General features: G+C 39.0%; 1 protein-coding gene across 1 annotated transcript in view; it reads right to left on the bottom strand.

The window, feature by feature from the left end:
- Window positions 1-4070: 4070 nt before the first annotated feature.
- LOC130155597 (gamma-aminobutyric acid receptor subunit pi-like) overlaps window positions 4071-16726 on the bottom strand; it is a 47284-nt gene continuing 34628 nt past the window's right edge. The window contains exons 8-10 of the mRNA XM_056353030.1: window positions 11339-11491; window positions 10289-10482; window positions 4071-4714 (exon numbers count right to left, since the gene is read on the bottom strand). Coding sequence (XP_056209005.1) covers window positions 4412-4714; window positions 10289-10482; window positions 11339-11491 — 650 coding nt within the window. The 3' untranslated portion in view covers window positions 4071-4411. The remainder of the gene's footprint in view (window positions 4715-10288; window positions 10483-11338; window positions 11492-16726) is intronic.

Here is a 16726-nt window from a genome sequence, read left to right as displayed (position 1 = left end):
CATATCAAGCTTACCTGCTTTAAGTGCTGTCAAGCTCCGACTTCTCTACAGCAAGCAGAATCCATGCCAGTCCAACTCTCCAGCTGAGATAGCTTGCTCTTGCAGCAACCTGCTTGATCAGCCCAGAAGACTTCCAACACTCAGTTTCCCACCATTTCAAGAAACCCTGTTTAGAGGGAAACTTTTCCAAAAGATTTGAAGTGGCTTTTAAAATTAATTTGATCCTTGTGTCTGTTATCAGTGTGCCAGTGAATTACCTGGGAACATTTATTTAGGATTCCTAAATATTTATAGGAAAACTGTTGGTATGGCCACTACTCTGCCTGCCTTAAGATACTGAGATGCTGTAATACTTGGATTTGGAACATCATAACCTGCAGGACAAAAACCTTGACATAAGGATTAAAAAATCAGGCTTAAAACACAAGCTACTTTGCAGAATATGTATATGATTTCAGTGGCTAAAATGATAGAAACAGCACTCTGGGTTTGAGAAGCCTGAACTTCAGTGTGAAAAATGGAAGTCCTCAATGGTCCACCTTTCAGTGCTGTTTTGTCTGATTTTAATTAGTATGTCACTACAAACATGACCCACTTACTACAGTACAAATGTCAGCTTGTAATATGTTTTCCCTAGAGTATTCCTTAACTAGCATTTGCCATTTACATTTGCTCATTCAATCATGAAGAGTAGTTAATTAGCTCCATCTACTGCTGCATGGAGTGAACTGTATGCAGCAGCGCCAGCTCAGCAGCCTCTTCAGGCTGCACTTGCAGCAGAGGTGTTTCAGGCACTCTGCTGCACCACCCCACTGGCAACTGCTGTTAACAGAAAGCAGATTTGCATCTTTCTGTTTCTTCTTCTGTCACCAGCTTTACTGTTGTGTAGGTTTTCTTAAATCCCTAACCTTTTTGGTAATTTCTTTTTGAATTGCAGGGTGACAACGTGGGGCATCTTTTTTTTTTTAATACATTTTCCCATGCCAAAAGACATAACAGCTCTCTTAAAACAATTAGCACAAACAATGAAGGGACTTGCAAGGAAGGAAATGGAGCTATTTAAGTTACCGCTGCACTGATAATAAAGGCGGCCACTGCTGAAAATAAATACTCAGACCAACAGATGGATGCCCTTATCTTATGCTTGCCATATGTGTTGACTGGAGTATTCAGATGGAGTATTTAGTTGTTTATCTTTTTAAAAAAATGTTCTGATATTAATTTTAAATGCCTTCTTAGTTTATGAGAGAGCTAATGAATGCCTGTTCTAAAATGTCATCTTAGTATTTCCCTTTTAATTTAGGTGGAATATCTCAAACACTCTCAAAACATCCCAACTAGCATCCTAATAAGTAGGCTGCATGAGATGCTTACCTACAACGTATCTGAATCTGAGAAACACATCTCTTGCCAAAGTGGAAAGGTAGCAAGGATTAATACCTTTAAATGTCTAAAATCTCCAAAATTTGTTGTTGTTATATTTAAAGAAATAGTTCAGCAAAGGATTTTACTTTCATAATAACCTTCCATTAAGAAAGACAGTAATACCAAATTGCTTAACAAGGTCATCGATGTTTTTCAAGTCTGCACAATGTTTAGACACCTCTGGGATGGCTGCTAAACCAAAAGACCAGGCTTGCAGGTATTCCACAGAGGAAGGAAAATTACTCCTTGGACTGGCTGCTATTTTCAGGTATGTCAAATGTAGTGCACCCCCTGCTAACAGCAAAACAAACTATGCGAAGGTGCATCACCGGTACCACTACCCCCCTTCACCAGCCTCAGGTCACTAGTTGTACGCCTGCCTCAAGTGGCCTCCAAATACAACAGGACATTTCTGAGTCTGAGAGGGTGTCTGATTAGAAAACATTAAAATCAAAGGAAGAAAAAGAAAGCCATTAAGCAGAAAATGCTGGCAGAAAGTCCAAGGTCTTTCCCCTTTCCTTTGCATGTGGTGTGAAACCCCATTTTCATCGCCACGGCTAGCTTTGAGTGCCCCAGCCTCAGCTTCAGCCCCTGTTCTTAGCTCCAAGACTTCTCCATCTCTAATTTACCTCTGAGTTTTAGCTTTCAATGCACTGCTTGTGAATGCCACTTAGAAGAGTCTTTCCAGCTAACTCCAAGGAATTTGATAGTTTCTGGGGACAATTTTGAATGTTTGAATGGGATAATTTAAAAGCTGTTCTTCATTCTTCATACATGGCACTGAAAATCTGTTCCCCTGTCCCCTGGAGGGAAGATCTTTCACTTACACAGTCATGTCAAACCAAGTTTTGTATTTCAAAATGGTAATTAATGCAGAATTATGCAAAGCAGAATAATAAATAATCTGGCTCTGGAGTCTGTTCTTTCATGAAAACATGGGGGACTTCAGTGTCTAACTCCACTCTATAGTTAGCACACCAGACCCTGTTACCAGTCAATGCACTGTAAATAAAGCTGTCCAGACCTTCAACAGCTTTCTAAAAGAATATTTAAGGTGAATTATTTCCAAGTTAATTAGAAGCTACAAAACTCTAATTTCTTACCTTATGCTTGCAGTAAATGTAAATCCCAAATTCAGTGTTAATGCAACAGGTAACTTGCAACATGTAGATAACTCTTTCAAAAGGTTCAGGATTAATGTAAACTTCAAATTTCAGATAGCAAATACAGAGCTTTACCATATGCCTTCTATGAACTTTATGGGAGCAAGAACTCGAAAGAGATCTCTGAGACCAGTTCTGCACCTCATTTCCAGGAAAAACCTCATAGAACCTGTTCTTGAATAAAAGGTTTAAGGTTAAATCTGCAACAGCAGAATGTTAAACAAAAAATGTTGGGGTTTCTTTTTGCTCGTCCTTAACACAGGCAGTCTTGGTTTGATTCCTTGAATGCCTATGCTTTTATACAAGTGTCAGAAGACCCATAAGGTACCAAAACTCACTAGACTGTTCCAAAAGTTTCATTGCCTCAATAAGCCTTGCAAAAGGCGTTACTGATAACAGTAGAGAAACAAGCTTTCAGTACTCAACCTGTTTAGAAAATAAAGTTATTGAGAGGATTTTATTGACCTAACAATCTTTTACCAGTGTGCAGTGATTTTTATGGATTTTTATAGTTGTGAGCAGGGGAAAATCTAACCCACAGTGGTATTTTGCACTTTTCTTCTTCTTATGTAATGGTGTTCTTTACAGGCAGCACACTGGTAGAAAGGTGTATCAAAGTGTCAGTATCATGGGGGCTTTTTAAGGCATTTCTATGTGGGCAGTGTGTCAGATCATCATAAATGCCAAGGTACAGTCTATAAAAGCACATATACACATTTACACAGATATATATATGTGACCCACACATATATTATGGTCAGGAAAAATTAATAATAAGTGCTTCTAAACTTCCAGATTCCAGTATAAGAAACAGGTTGCTGTATCAATAACTTTTGTAATATTTGTCAGTAAAGTAACTGCTCAGAAAGACTATTACGGTTTTTCATCAAGTGTAACTGTTCTTTCATGTGGATCATAATTTCATCTATGTAAAACTTTCCCTTTTTTCAAGAGGTATTGCATATCCAGGGTTTTCTTTTCAGTTCAGGAAGCTTTTTCACCTTTATGTGAAATTCTTAATAGTCAGTGACTCAAGATGAATTTGCTAAACTGAAAATTAAGCATAGCAAACTTTTCCTCTGTATAATAGTCACGCAGGCAGTGGTGACTGAGCAGAATACAGAGTATAAATGGCCATACTCCATTAAGGACTGGCCAACACTTAAGTATGTCCTCACTCGGGAAAAACATCTCTCTGGATCCTAAACCTTTTGGCTCCAGTCCATTTCTATATTCTGCCATTCACTTACTCAGAGCAGCCATTGATGCCCACAGGAGTTCCGTCTAAAGATGCAGGGAAGAGTCTCCATACATATTTGTGACCTTACAAAAAGGAATATATTGTTTGGTTTGTGTTGGTAGCCTATACCTTCAAAGCTATTTCTTGCTGTGAAGCAAAAACACTTCAATCTGCAATTATACAATGTGGAAAATTTACACCTTATTGACAAAGCTATAAGGAACTGAATACTGAAAGCATAGCAGGAAAACAACACATCAGTGGTTTAATTTTAAATGTATTCAATGCAGTTCAAAAACAAGTGTAATATACCTCTTATTTTACAAAGTTATCATTAAAATATTAAAAAAGGACTTACTGGCCTTTGATAAATAGTTTAATATGGGATATGCATGCAAATAGGAAAGAGTTTTGGATGACAGTCATTTTAACAGTGGAAAAGTGAGTTGATAAGAAACTTTGTAGAAATGCCTGCAAAGACAGCACGTCCTTTCATATCCCTTTATCCAAATGTAACTTCTTCATTCTTCTGCATCTTCCCCTCCCGTATCCACTTTCTAAACTTTAAACCAATTTTACACATTTAGAAATACAAATAATATACCCAATAAAATACATTAATTATCATGAATGACAATGGGAACGAAAATCTGGCATAGTTGTCTATGTGGTAAGGATTTTTAACATGGAAGCAATCAAAGATACAGAAAAGTCTTTTCATTACTGACATTGGTGAACTACACCCATTGTGTTTACTTGTCTCCCTTTTTCTGTCGATACTGGTTTTGTTTGAATTGATCTTGCTCATATTGTCAGGGGCACTGCAACTATTAGCAACAGCTGCCAGGACTCCATTGCTCTCTTCTTCAGCCTCTTCATCCTCATCCTGATAGGAAACAAACCAGCAGCACTTAAGCACGTGTCTCATTGCCCGTTTACTTTAGAGCTGCAGCAAATAATAGGATTTTTCTTACAACTCCTCCTGTAGCTCACTCCTTGATTTCAAGGGTGAGCACCTGCATGCACCAGACAGCTCCTTTCAGCCTTCAAAGCCTCCATTTACAGGAAAAAAACAATATCTTACTGCAAAAGCTTTTGTAGGACTGTCGAGCAAAGCTGGATTTGTTCAAATATGGCCCACTAAGCTTTACTTAAGACAGCAGCAAATCCATGAAACACACAACTATAAGCTTACTTCTGCTCAGGGAAAATACTGGCAAAGGTCAGTGTCTAGAAAGCAGGTAAAGCAAAGCCCAAATCTGGAGATGGAGGTGGGGAAGCTGCCAGAGCAGCTAGTCAAGCTGGTTGCATCCCAAATCAAGCACCCCAGAATACAAGACACCTTCCTTCTATGCAGTTGGCTGCTCTATTCCTGGTGCTTGGTGATCAAAATCAAGTTACTTAAACAAACCCAAACAACAACAACAAACCACACCAAAGCCCCCTAAAGAAGAGGATCATGAAGAGGGACAAGCACCACAACTAATTCAATACTAAATAGCTCATACTACTTTCTTTCAAGTCCTGAAACCCATGCTTTAAGTTCAAAGTTATAATAAGGTTAAGCGCATTTTTATGTGCTTTACTGCATCAAGACAGCTCTTTAGAGAATGTTGTATAAGCCTTCTGGTGGGTTTTGTTTCTTTGATTAGAAATGGCTCAGAGCCATGAAGTTCATGTATGAAATCTTCACCCTTTGAAGTCAGCGGGTTTTCTGCTACTGACTCAGAGGACACAGGATTAGACATCAGCTGCAGCTTCAGCTCTAAGCACAAACTTTCAAGAAAGTTCTGGGGTATTTGGTTTGGGATATAGCAGAGATACCAGCAGATCCAAGCTACAAAGACTGGCTCCAACTTTGTACCTAAATTAAACCTAAGTTTCTATAGCTGGAGGAAGGGTCATTTTAATTCAGGGAGGTATTCCCATAATTTTAATTTTCTCCTGATGATTTTATTACCTTGCAAATCATACAAGCAAGAAAAGGCTAAAAATATATTTGTGAAATGTAGAATGCAGAATCTCTTTCCTCTGACCAATTTGCTTTTTCCATTTGCATCATGAGAAGAAACAGATTAGACAAGGACAAACTTTAGAAAAGTTAAGCTGTTCAGCCCTTTGGGTAGCCACATAAAAAGCTCATTTAGAACTACCCCAGCTATTAAAGTCAAAAAAGCTCATTAAGCCACCTGAATGATCTTCATGCCAGTGCAGAATTGCTCTTCTGCCCAGGGTACTTGTAGATGGCACAGTTCCTGAGCCTTTCTTCATCTAAAATTAGTAATGTCCTTGAAAATTAAAATGGAGTCTGGACAATGTCCTCAGACTGCTGTGAAGCAGTGAAGCAGAACAGATGGAGCTAGAAAAAGGGATTATTACTACTTTTCACTTTTCGGTTGCCAAAAAATCCAGTATATTTTATTTGAGAGATAAACGTAGCTCAACACGTAGTTCAAAAAATACACTGACTACAAAACTTTGCTTATCCTCCACCGAGCCTCCCACAGCCACATGAGAATTTTGAAAACAAAGGCCAGGACAAAAATCTGCCTATAAAGCATTAAGAGGATCAATCCATAAAGTTCCAGTCTGAACCTTAAACAATCCCCAGGGCAGCGCTAAACCTCAAACCTGGAGTTTTACTCGGGGCCTAACTCTGTTACAGATTCCTAGCTCTTCTGCTTGAAAATATTTGGGCAGCTGAGGGAAGCACTGGCGATGGCAGAAGGGCCTTTGTCAGCAGCGCCCGGCACTTGAAACAAGGCATCCAAGCGACAGCCTAACGCATGCACTCAGCGCTTCAAAAGTTAAAGAAACCTGTCAGAAGAATCCCGACATTTTTTTCCCCTGCTCTCATCTTTTAGAAGGGGAAGGAAGAGCAAAACAACATCTATACTTCAAAAATGGCAGGATTTGGGGCATTACTCAGTGTAGGATAGGAGTCTGTATGTCTCTCAGGTAGGGCTGGCTACTGAATTAGTTTTACTGCAGAGCATGAAAGGACATGGCATATGTGCCATTTTTCTTTTCACACTACTGCATGTGAAGAATTTGCAGAAGGCTGATGCTTTATTAGGCTGTTCTTAACTCCTTTCTACTCCCCAAAAGGCAGTTGTTACTTAAGCAGAAAATACCATGCACAGTTCATATGTACTTGAGCCTGCCTGCGGTGTTACAAAGCGAGGGTCTTGTAGAAAAGAGATGATTTTACAGCGAAAGTGCTGTATCACATTGCTTGAAATGGAGAAAGCTAGTCTAGAAGAGAACCACAACCGCTAGTTTATAAAAAAAACTTATAAACTGGGACTATCAAGGGACTTTTCCAGCTTGCTATGGAGAACTCAATGTGATGAAAGACTGGGCTGATTTATATTAAAAAAAAAAAAAAATTGCATTGCAAGTGTTCAACCATGGCTCTGACTTCAAATGTCATGCTAAATTTTCGCAGGATTTGAGCTGTCCAGTGAGAAAATGGCAGCTGACACTAAGAAGGGCTCTGTTTGGGTGCCAAATTGGTAGCATTCAGGAAAGGTACATCACCTGAAAAGTACTGTATATGGCACCTGCTGCAGTGGCTGCTGCTTATACTAACTGAAGTGTTTGCTGACACCTAACAGCCAACAGAATTGAGGAAAATTGTCACTTCTATTGAATAATAAAGATGCTTAGAATTAAAAATATTTCAGCCTAGTGTCACACACCTGGAGCTTATGCGGTGTTCATAAAGCCTTCACGATGCTTGCACAGAAATGTTGCGCAGGCTGAACGCTGCCTTTGCAACCTTATTTCCAGGTTTTGAGTTTTTCTTCTGACCAAAAGGGAGATGTTTAGGTGAAGTCCAAGGAGGAGTTCTCTGTTTTATCAAAGGACACAATTCACACCTTTGTATAAAAGAGAAGGATTATGGAGAAGCACCCTCTCCATTTAGGCGGTGTGTTATGCAGTTGATGTGAATGGCACATTTTGCCTGACCTTCCTCGCAGCCAGTGATTCCTCTGATTTTGCCATTAGCTTGGAGGCTGTCTCTGTGGGTTCTGGTTCACATGTTGTGAGGCTTAAAAGTGCAAGAGTGTGGATATGATGAGCTCTTTCACCAGTTTATATCTTAAACTAGAGATCCCAAGGGCTTCAAAGGGACCTGATGCGCCAGTGCACAACTGCTTTAAACAGCAAACCAGAAAGAAAACCAGTACAACTAATTACTATACAAGGCAGAGGGTTACATTTTCATTTCACTTCCTACATTCATTTACATAATTCTGAGTGCAAATTTTGTATCAGCTCACATATGGGAATAACAAACTGGGAAGTGAGATTTCCAATTAACCTGTGTCCACAGCAGAATACGATAATGAGAACACCACATTTATGGTGACGATACTCACAGTAATTGTTAAGTACCTGCTAGACAGTGACACGAGATTTTGGCTGGTACTTCTGTCCTTGTGATGTGTTTATTTTTATAGTGAGAAATGAGAAATACAAGTCAGGTGTGCTCTCCATGGCACTCTGCTACTAAGCGGTGCTTGTCCTTGACTACAGTAGGAAAAGGACATGATAGGCATTTTCCATATTCTACGGAGTCTTGACTTGATCTAGGACCAACCAATGGCCCCTTCCCTTATATGCCTGTGTTTGTGGGGGCAAGAAGTGAGCTGGACTGGCTTGCTTACTCCTGATGCACAGCAGAAGGCACGAAACATGCCTGAAGTGACAGAGCAATCTTTTCAGCCACTAAGTCCATCATGAAACTGTATCTGAAGTCTTTCTTCCTTCCTCAGTTTAGGGCTGTACCTCCACTCACTTCCATGCACATCTTTCAAGTCTACAAGTTCCCATGTCTGCCCCATCTGCAAGCACTAGTACATGTGCTCCAGATGAAAGGGAATCTGACCCAGGTAGGTGACAGCAAGGGCAGTCCTAAGTGCCTTTCACAACCAGAGATGCTTAATCATCCAAGCACTGAAACACTTTACTTTCTTACCCAAACTTCCAAAAAGCTTTTTTTTTTTTTTTTTTCTGCTCTATGAGCAAAATGACAACCACTTACCTCACAAGATGGATATGCTCAGAGGGAATTGTCACTGATGCTTCCTTGCCAAGAAAAATTACTTTCAGGCTTTCCACTCAAATTCTCATTCGAAATGAGTGTTTGCCCGTTTGCAGACATTCTCCTGTTAGACATCACCTTTTAAAACCCACTGACTGGCTCAAGTTTGGGTCTGGTTTTTAGTCCGTCTCCACACACCTAGATCTAATGACAGTCCTGAGCTGAACAGAACCTGTCTCTCATCCAAACAGCCAAAAGTCTATATTAGCTGTTGAACTATCTAAGCATGAAAAAAAATACATCTTGGCTGATCTTCACTGTTTTTAAGGTTCTCTGCTTGAACTCAGTATCATTTATTGAGCCTAGCAAGGAGCTTTGCTTAGGCATTTATGATGCTCTGTTCTAATTTGGCTTAAATAGGTAACAATCTTTCTTCCTCTAGCCATTTATGCCTACAGCACACAACCAGACTTCTTCCTGCTTTTTTTTTTTCCTGTTGTTCTCACTTTCCACATTTTACTTCTTTCTATTCATCCAGAAGTGTCATAAGCTGCTTAATATTTTCTTTTCTATGATGCATATTAGATTCAGTTCCATAATTAAAAGCTGGAGGACAATCAGCTTCCAACTTCCTTGTGATTTCTTTTTCACTGCTTATGAAAGCCATGCTAAACACTGGAGATGGAAGATGTGACAAAACTTCTTCATGAACCTGTCCTGATTATTTCAGCAAGAACAACCACCAGACTCAAAAATGCCTATGTTGATTTGATCCCTTTTTATTTTAAGTATATTTCACAGTATTTCTGAGCTGTGATAAGCTCATTAGGGCAGCAGAAAGAGCTGCTATAATAATAATGCAGAATTGAAAGTGAATGCCAGTCTGACCTTCAGCTGCAGCTGCTGAAAGAAGGTACAAGCAGAAGGCTATAGGGATCTCATACACCTAATCCATGAAGCTATCTGCTAGTAAACTGACTCATGTTCAATGTATGTGCAGCAGAAGGTTTCATAAACGGAATGTATTAAAATCTTTTCTTTTTTGTGATTTTGCAATAAGATCAAGTGACTGAGCTCCATCTAATTTTTGAACTGCAAATAAGAGTATGCCATTGCTGAGGAGATAAGTGCCTGTGATATTTTTGTGATATGTCTAGCACATTGATAAATGGTCATAAAGCATGTGCCAAAAGAAAGAATTTATGGAAGTATGATGCAGTTTGTTTGATCTCTTTCAAAAAGTTATAGGCATACAAATAATTTTTTCTGTCTCTCAAGGTTATTCTTACTCTTACTCTAAAATAGAAACTTCCTTAAATACATTTACCATTAGTGCTAAGATAATTCATTCTCTTTAGCAGGTATAATCGAAGTCTGTTTTGTAGAACAACAATCAAAGAATTAGAATACCTTTGGAAGTTCCTTTGAACCGAGTCGATGCAGAGCGCAGAAATGAGCCACAGCATACTCTAACAGTGCTCCAAAGATGAAACTGAAGCAGATACCAAGGTACACATCAATTGCCTTAATAAAACAATTAGCATTTGGAAGTGAAGTCCTGGCTCCCATCATCAATGTTGTCATAGTAAGGACTGTGGTAACACCTGTGGAATGCAAAAATACAAGCTCTGATAAAACATGGATAGCAATGAGGGCCTTTGCTGCAAGACAGTTTTTCTGGGCTCTGTGCACTCCTAGTGTGCCACAGCATTTAATGTGTCATGTCTTGAAAAGCAGACTTTCAAATGACCTTGTGATTCTGAAATTAAATGCTTAAAAACACACTCATGAAAAATGTTTGCAAAGCTGAGAACACTGCAAATTAAAACAAGAGAGATTTTGGTGTTATAGGATGTATGTTTATGCTTAACACATTATTATTGCAAGATTATGCAAATGTTCCCTTTAAAACATTCAGTTATCATTTTGCTCGCTGCAGTTGCCCACTGGCCTGGTTTGATGTGAAATCTTTCTTTCTTCCCTATTCTGTAGGAGTGTTTTCCCACCCCACCTGCAGTCTGATCAGAACTGATTTGCATGCTTTCCCTTTCAGAATATCCTTTATTTGAAATTAATTATATTTAATCTCTTATAATTCTCTTATTATTCATGTGTTAATTAGTATGTATCTTTAGACCTCACAAAAGCCTCACAATTCTGTCTGTGCATGCCATGTGTTTGAATATATTGAAATTATTTCCAAAATGACTGCATTTATTCCTTTGCTTTCAACAGCCTCCCCTGCCTCCAAGTCTCCTGTAGGTCCCCGAGATGTTTTCTTAGTTAATGAATAGCAAGGCTTTAAGGGGAAACTGCGTGATGTACTGTAGATAGCAAACCAGAAAAGTAATTCCATAAAACTCAGAAGCATTTGCAACTTCTGGAAATGGATGCCATGTACGTGCAATAAAGAAAGCATCTTAATGATCCAGCTCTAGGTTTGGTTTATCAGCTTCTCACCTATGCAGATTCTGGCTGGAACTGATGACTGGCTTATCCAAAATGATACCCAGGAGAGCACAACAAGTAGGATTGATGGTACATATGTCTCTAGTATGAAATACAAGATGTTCCTCTTGAGTTCAAAGTGAAACACTAGTTTTGGGTAACGTCCTGCGGAAAGAGGAGGGAAAAAATATTGTGAAGGTGCAATTCATAAGAAGTTTTTAAATTATCAACCTGTATTACAATGCAGCAAAAGCTTAAAAACAAGCTTGAAAAAGATTTAACACAATGAAGAAAAATTCTTTCATGAAGACTAAATTGAACTGAAGAAAAAATACAAAATATATAGCACCCAGTCACCGTATCCAGAGTTCCATTACAGACACCTTGAATTGGAAATTCACTGAGGAAGAGAGAAGGAAAAGATAAATCTATCAACATGCAAAATGGATGTTTCATTATATAACACAAGACAAAGAAATCTGCAATTTTATCAATAGCTGTGGCCAATCCTTAAGAACGTATAAGCCACCATATAAGCTAGCATAACAATTGTAATGTCATGAAGTTAGCATGGGTCCTTACCTTTAACTGCCTCACGTATCTGGTTTATTTTCTTTTTCATTTACTATTGCTCAAGATGTGGATCAAAGCTATCGTCTCTGATACTGCTGATCTACCTCTTATATTCCACTTAAAAATAAGCAATATCTTTGCATCTTCACTGTCTGTTTTTTCTATAAATTAGTGCATTACTTGTGTTGTTCTGAGCGGTGTCACTCTTTGTGACATAAATTATTTGCTTCTAAGTGAGCAATTTCCAGAACAAAAATAGAGAATTGGTTTTCATAAGGGGACAGAACACTGAATTTGTTGACAGCAAAGCCTGAATTTGTTATCCAGCTCACTAACTGAGCAAGATTTGGCTGTTAGAGCAACACAAGAGCAGGATCTGATACTAGTCCAATGGATCACAGTAAGGAAAAAGCTTGCTTTTTGCTAGCTTAATGTGCAGAAAAGACTTCTTATTCTGAAGTTCCAAATTCAAAATTAAGTGTTATAGTGTTTAACAATATTTGTTTAACAATATTCACACCAGAATATCAGTGAGAGAATAATGTTTGAATATGCTGTGGTCAGATAGCTTTGGCTTCATCTATTTTAATCCAACAAATGATGATCTCCAGGACCTATGTTTGTTTCCAGTGCTGCATGGTGTGAGTCAGGACAGAACTACAGAATCGTGAATGCACTTTAGCAACAACAATATATGCACAGGCACTTGGGCGTTCTTCTGGTTCAGTCTTAGAGCTTGTCTTTAAGAAGGAAAATTCTGAAATAGCCAACACAGAGCCGTACAGCTGTACCCACTCCTTATTAGTGCCCTACAACTCTACCTCCATTCACCTTAGTATTAAAGTCAAGTATGTACACGGGAAGTTAGTTCAACATCTCAAACTTGAAAGTCACGCTTTGCCACTTTGCTGCAATTTCCAAGTGTAGACAAGCCCTTTAAACGTTCCTGGGTTCTTTTGTGTTATTTTTCCTGATGCCAGAAGTTTCTGAAGTAATGTGAACAACAAAGAGAAATAGAGATGAACAGCTTATAGTTGAGCATCTTTTGGGGGAACAAAGAAAAGGCATTTCTCCAACCTTAAGGCTTTTTGCTTGCCAGAATCCAAAGACACATCATGGACATGATAATAATAGTGTCAGCATTTCTCCAAAGAGTTCAGAAGAGCTTTTATAATGGAAATTTTGAAGCAGCCTATATATAGAATTCATATGAGCTCCTCTTGAAATAAACTGAAGGAAGAAGTAGTCAAGAAAAAATATGCAATGCATACTTATCAGGCTAAAGAAACGAGCAATGGGAAAAAATGAAGATAGGGAAATATTACAGTCCTTTTTTCATCTACATTCCATAAGTACCAAAAGTTATCATCTTTAGAAAGAAACAGGCTTATTACTCCTATTACATGAGCTGCATATGAGATAGTAATGCCTTTGACTCGCACATCTGAGGCTGGGTGCCATCAGTCAGATCAGAAGTGAAACAAGTCCATGTAATCCTAGTCCTGGTTTTACTGGAGTTAAGTACAGCTCAAGTTAACTCTTCAAAACCGACAAGTTTGCCCCTTGCTCGAGTCTAATGCAAATATTTCATTGTTGGCAAAAGTGAAAAGATGCTTCTTCATTGAGGTTTCTGGCTCATGATGGAGGTTACCTCAGTGTGTGACCGCTGTGATTTAAATTTGATAACATGATTGAAATTATCTCTGTGCAGATAGCTAACTGCAGCAAAGGCATAGCGGTAGCACTTACCGCAGTGTCAAATTCCTGTGTTCAGATGAGTCTGAACCTAAATGACTTTCAGTATATATACTTTAAATCCACCAGAAGGTGAGGTATTCTGCTTAGATCACCCCACAGAGAAAGAAGATTAAGTGAGTTACTTGAGCTTTATAGAATTTACTAGAGGGCAGAGGTACAAAACCAGACACTAGCTCTACTTTTAAATGAAGAACAAATCTGGATGGCAGACTGTAGTCAGCACACCTACTCCAACTCTCACTACTGTTAAAAAAAGATAGAGAAAGAAAATTAAAATAAGAGTAGCCTAGAAAGTAAAAAGAGGTGAAAGAGATAAAATTTCAGTGGGTTCCACCTGATCACTTTTGTTTCAGTACCATAAAAATTGTAACGTCACAGACTACCAGTGGTGGAGCAGGCGCAGGCCTGGGCCTAAGGCAGGAAAAGCTTGTTTAATCCTCTTTATAACTTGCCTTCAAGGTTTGACTTTTGGCTTACTAAAAACAATATTCTAATCTACAGCACTGCCTATCTGACGCTTCTATAGATCTTGCCATAATACCAATGATTTTATTGACACCGACTACTGCTGCACTGCCTGAGAAATAGATTAAACCTAAACAAACATGTTTCCATATCACCCTAGGTCATTCATCTTTTTATTATCCCACTTTCCCTATGGCATCTGTTCCCGGCTGATGGCAGAAGCTGCATCCCTGCTGCCTTCTGACAAGTGGATGGTCACAGCAGAGGCACCTATAGGAAGGACTGATGCCCTACAAATGCTGTCAGTGGTTCTTTAACTTCCACTCTAACATTACAGGATGGGAGAATCTTCCCCACAGTTAATCCCTGTGGGCTTGCTAATGAATTCTATGCCAGTAAAAGACTGCTCCACATCACTCTTTATGTAAGAAGCACTTTGGCGTCCTGCACAGGAGTGTGCGGTCAGGCACAAAGAGCACATTCTTCTCTACCATGAAATATGTATGATAACCCCTTGGGTGCCAGCTAAAATGTGTGACGTCTCACACAAGCACATTGGTATAACCCTACCAATGCATCATTTTCTTCTCTTCTCGCACCTTCTAAGGTCACAGTACAGGAAAGCTTACAATAGAATATTACTGCCTTAACTATGCACTGAAAACGTAGCTTTCAGTATGCAAATTCTTATTGCTTGTTTACAACAAACATACGCATGAAGGAACGACTAGCATCCCTAGTTTTACCCAACAAATAAATTGTGCAACTGCAATGCAATTCTCTGACTGATGTAGGATGCTAAGGATGTCAATATATATGATTAATATGTTATTACACCTCCTTTGTCCCTCCCTGAGAAAACAATCTTCTGTTCTTCATGGTCAGAACCTTATGAACTACCTCTTTTCCTACTTCTTCAGAGCTGAATCAAAGGAAAGGAAAGATCAGGCCAGGCTTCTCAATGTGTGTTTCATTTTCACAAAACTGCTTCACAGAAACTAAGTTTGAAATTCAAATTTCCTAAGAATGAAATAAAACCTTTCATGTAGTGTTTCTGTGTATATGTATTTATCTATTTAGCTTACCTGTAAAAAACCACAAAAAATCTGTGTATTTCTGTCTCTACTACAAGAAACTTCCCAGAAGTTAACAAAAAAATGCCTCTTCCTAATATCCTTGATACTCATTTCATTCATTGCATTTCCATATGTTTTCAAGTTACCATAACTTTCTGAATACATTTTCCAAAACTGTTTTCTTTCTAAACTGTTCTACATTGCAGAAGAGTCACAAAAACAATTGATGCTGAAAAGTTTTCTATCATAACTCAAGTGGAAAACCTTGTTTACAAAGAACGATTACATGAGCTCAGATAGGCCAGCGGAACATAACATGGTAACAGATATATATGCATGTCGTTGCTTTAATCATAGATGAGGCTGACCAAAGACTCAGCAGATAAGATTATGCTGAATATGGGTTTGAGATTGTTTGTAACCCCTGTAAGGCAAAGATGATGTTCTCAGAAATAACAATTGGAGAGTAATTACAGTTTATAAAAGAACTGATAGGGGGAATGAAAGAAGCTACTCAGTGTACCGTATCTCAAAAAAGAAGAATATAAAATCCTAGGAAACTTTGATTGTTAATTAATAAGCCTCCTAAGCCTTGGGAAACTGCTGATGGACCCATAGGACAAAGCAAGGTAACGCCTCTGTTTTGAGAGAAAGAGACTGTGACTGATGAATATCCACTCTGTGTAAGAGTATGTTATATTTATAAACTCTTATACACCCTTTATAGTCTACATATACTTTCTATACTTTCTGATTTTAAGATCACTAATTATAAATGACAGCAACCCATCACTGGCTTAGCCATGACCTCCCACCTGAGAAGCCAACAATGCAGGGTGGCCAGTGGCCAGCAGTTTCAGCACAGCACAACCAACCAAAGTCTGACAAGGCCTCCAATCCAAGGAGGCTAAAGCAGGATTTGTGATAGACACCAAAACCCTGGCAGTGACTGCAGACAAGAAACAGCAGCCAGCCCCCTTTGCAGTCTTTTTCAAGAGGGCAAACATTTTGCCTTTGTGCATCAAGGAGCGGAGACTGACTTTTTATGCTTCTGTGTCTTCTTTCCCTCTGTTCTGTCAAAATAACACCACCTTAATATGCCATTTTGCTGACTTCACAGTCTTCTAAGCGGGGAAGTGCATGGAGAGCCTTGACTGCCTGACATAACTCTCCCTGCCGGGCTTAGGCCGAAGGCACAGCAGCCAAGCAGAGCGCAGCAAGCTGAGCCTTCTCATTCCTGCCACTGCCGGAGGCTCAGCAGGGGGGTTGCAGTACTGATAACAAGACTCAAGGAAAGCTGCCAGCCAGAAGAAAAGCTACCAACAGCCAATTAGGCTCAAGTATTAAATGATGGTTTTGCTTCTTTCTCCAATCAAAAATGTTAATTGAGATTAATTAGCTATCACTTGCTGTGAAAATGGAAGCATTTATTGAGTGGGAACACATGGGGTCTGTCCTGTGCCCAGTACTGCTCACTAGCAAACATGAAGACACACCAACTGTCTTTTAAGAGAGGATTGTCAGCTGT

This window comes from Falco biarmicus, chromosome 9 (genome assembly GCF_023638135.1).
Source record: "Falco biarmicus isolate bFalBia1 chromosome 9, bFalBia1.pri, whole genome shotgun sequence".
In the NCBI taxonomy this organism is placed as follows: Eukaryota; Metazoa; Chordata; class Aves; order Falconiformes; family Falconidae; genus Falco; species Falco biarmicus.
Note: the sequence above shows the minus strand (reverse complement) of the source record. Positions and strands in the feature narration are given on the sequence as shown.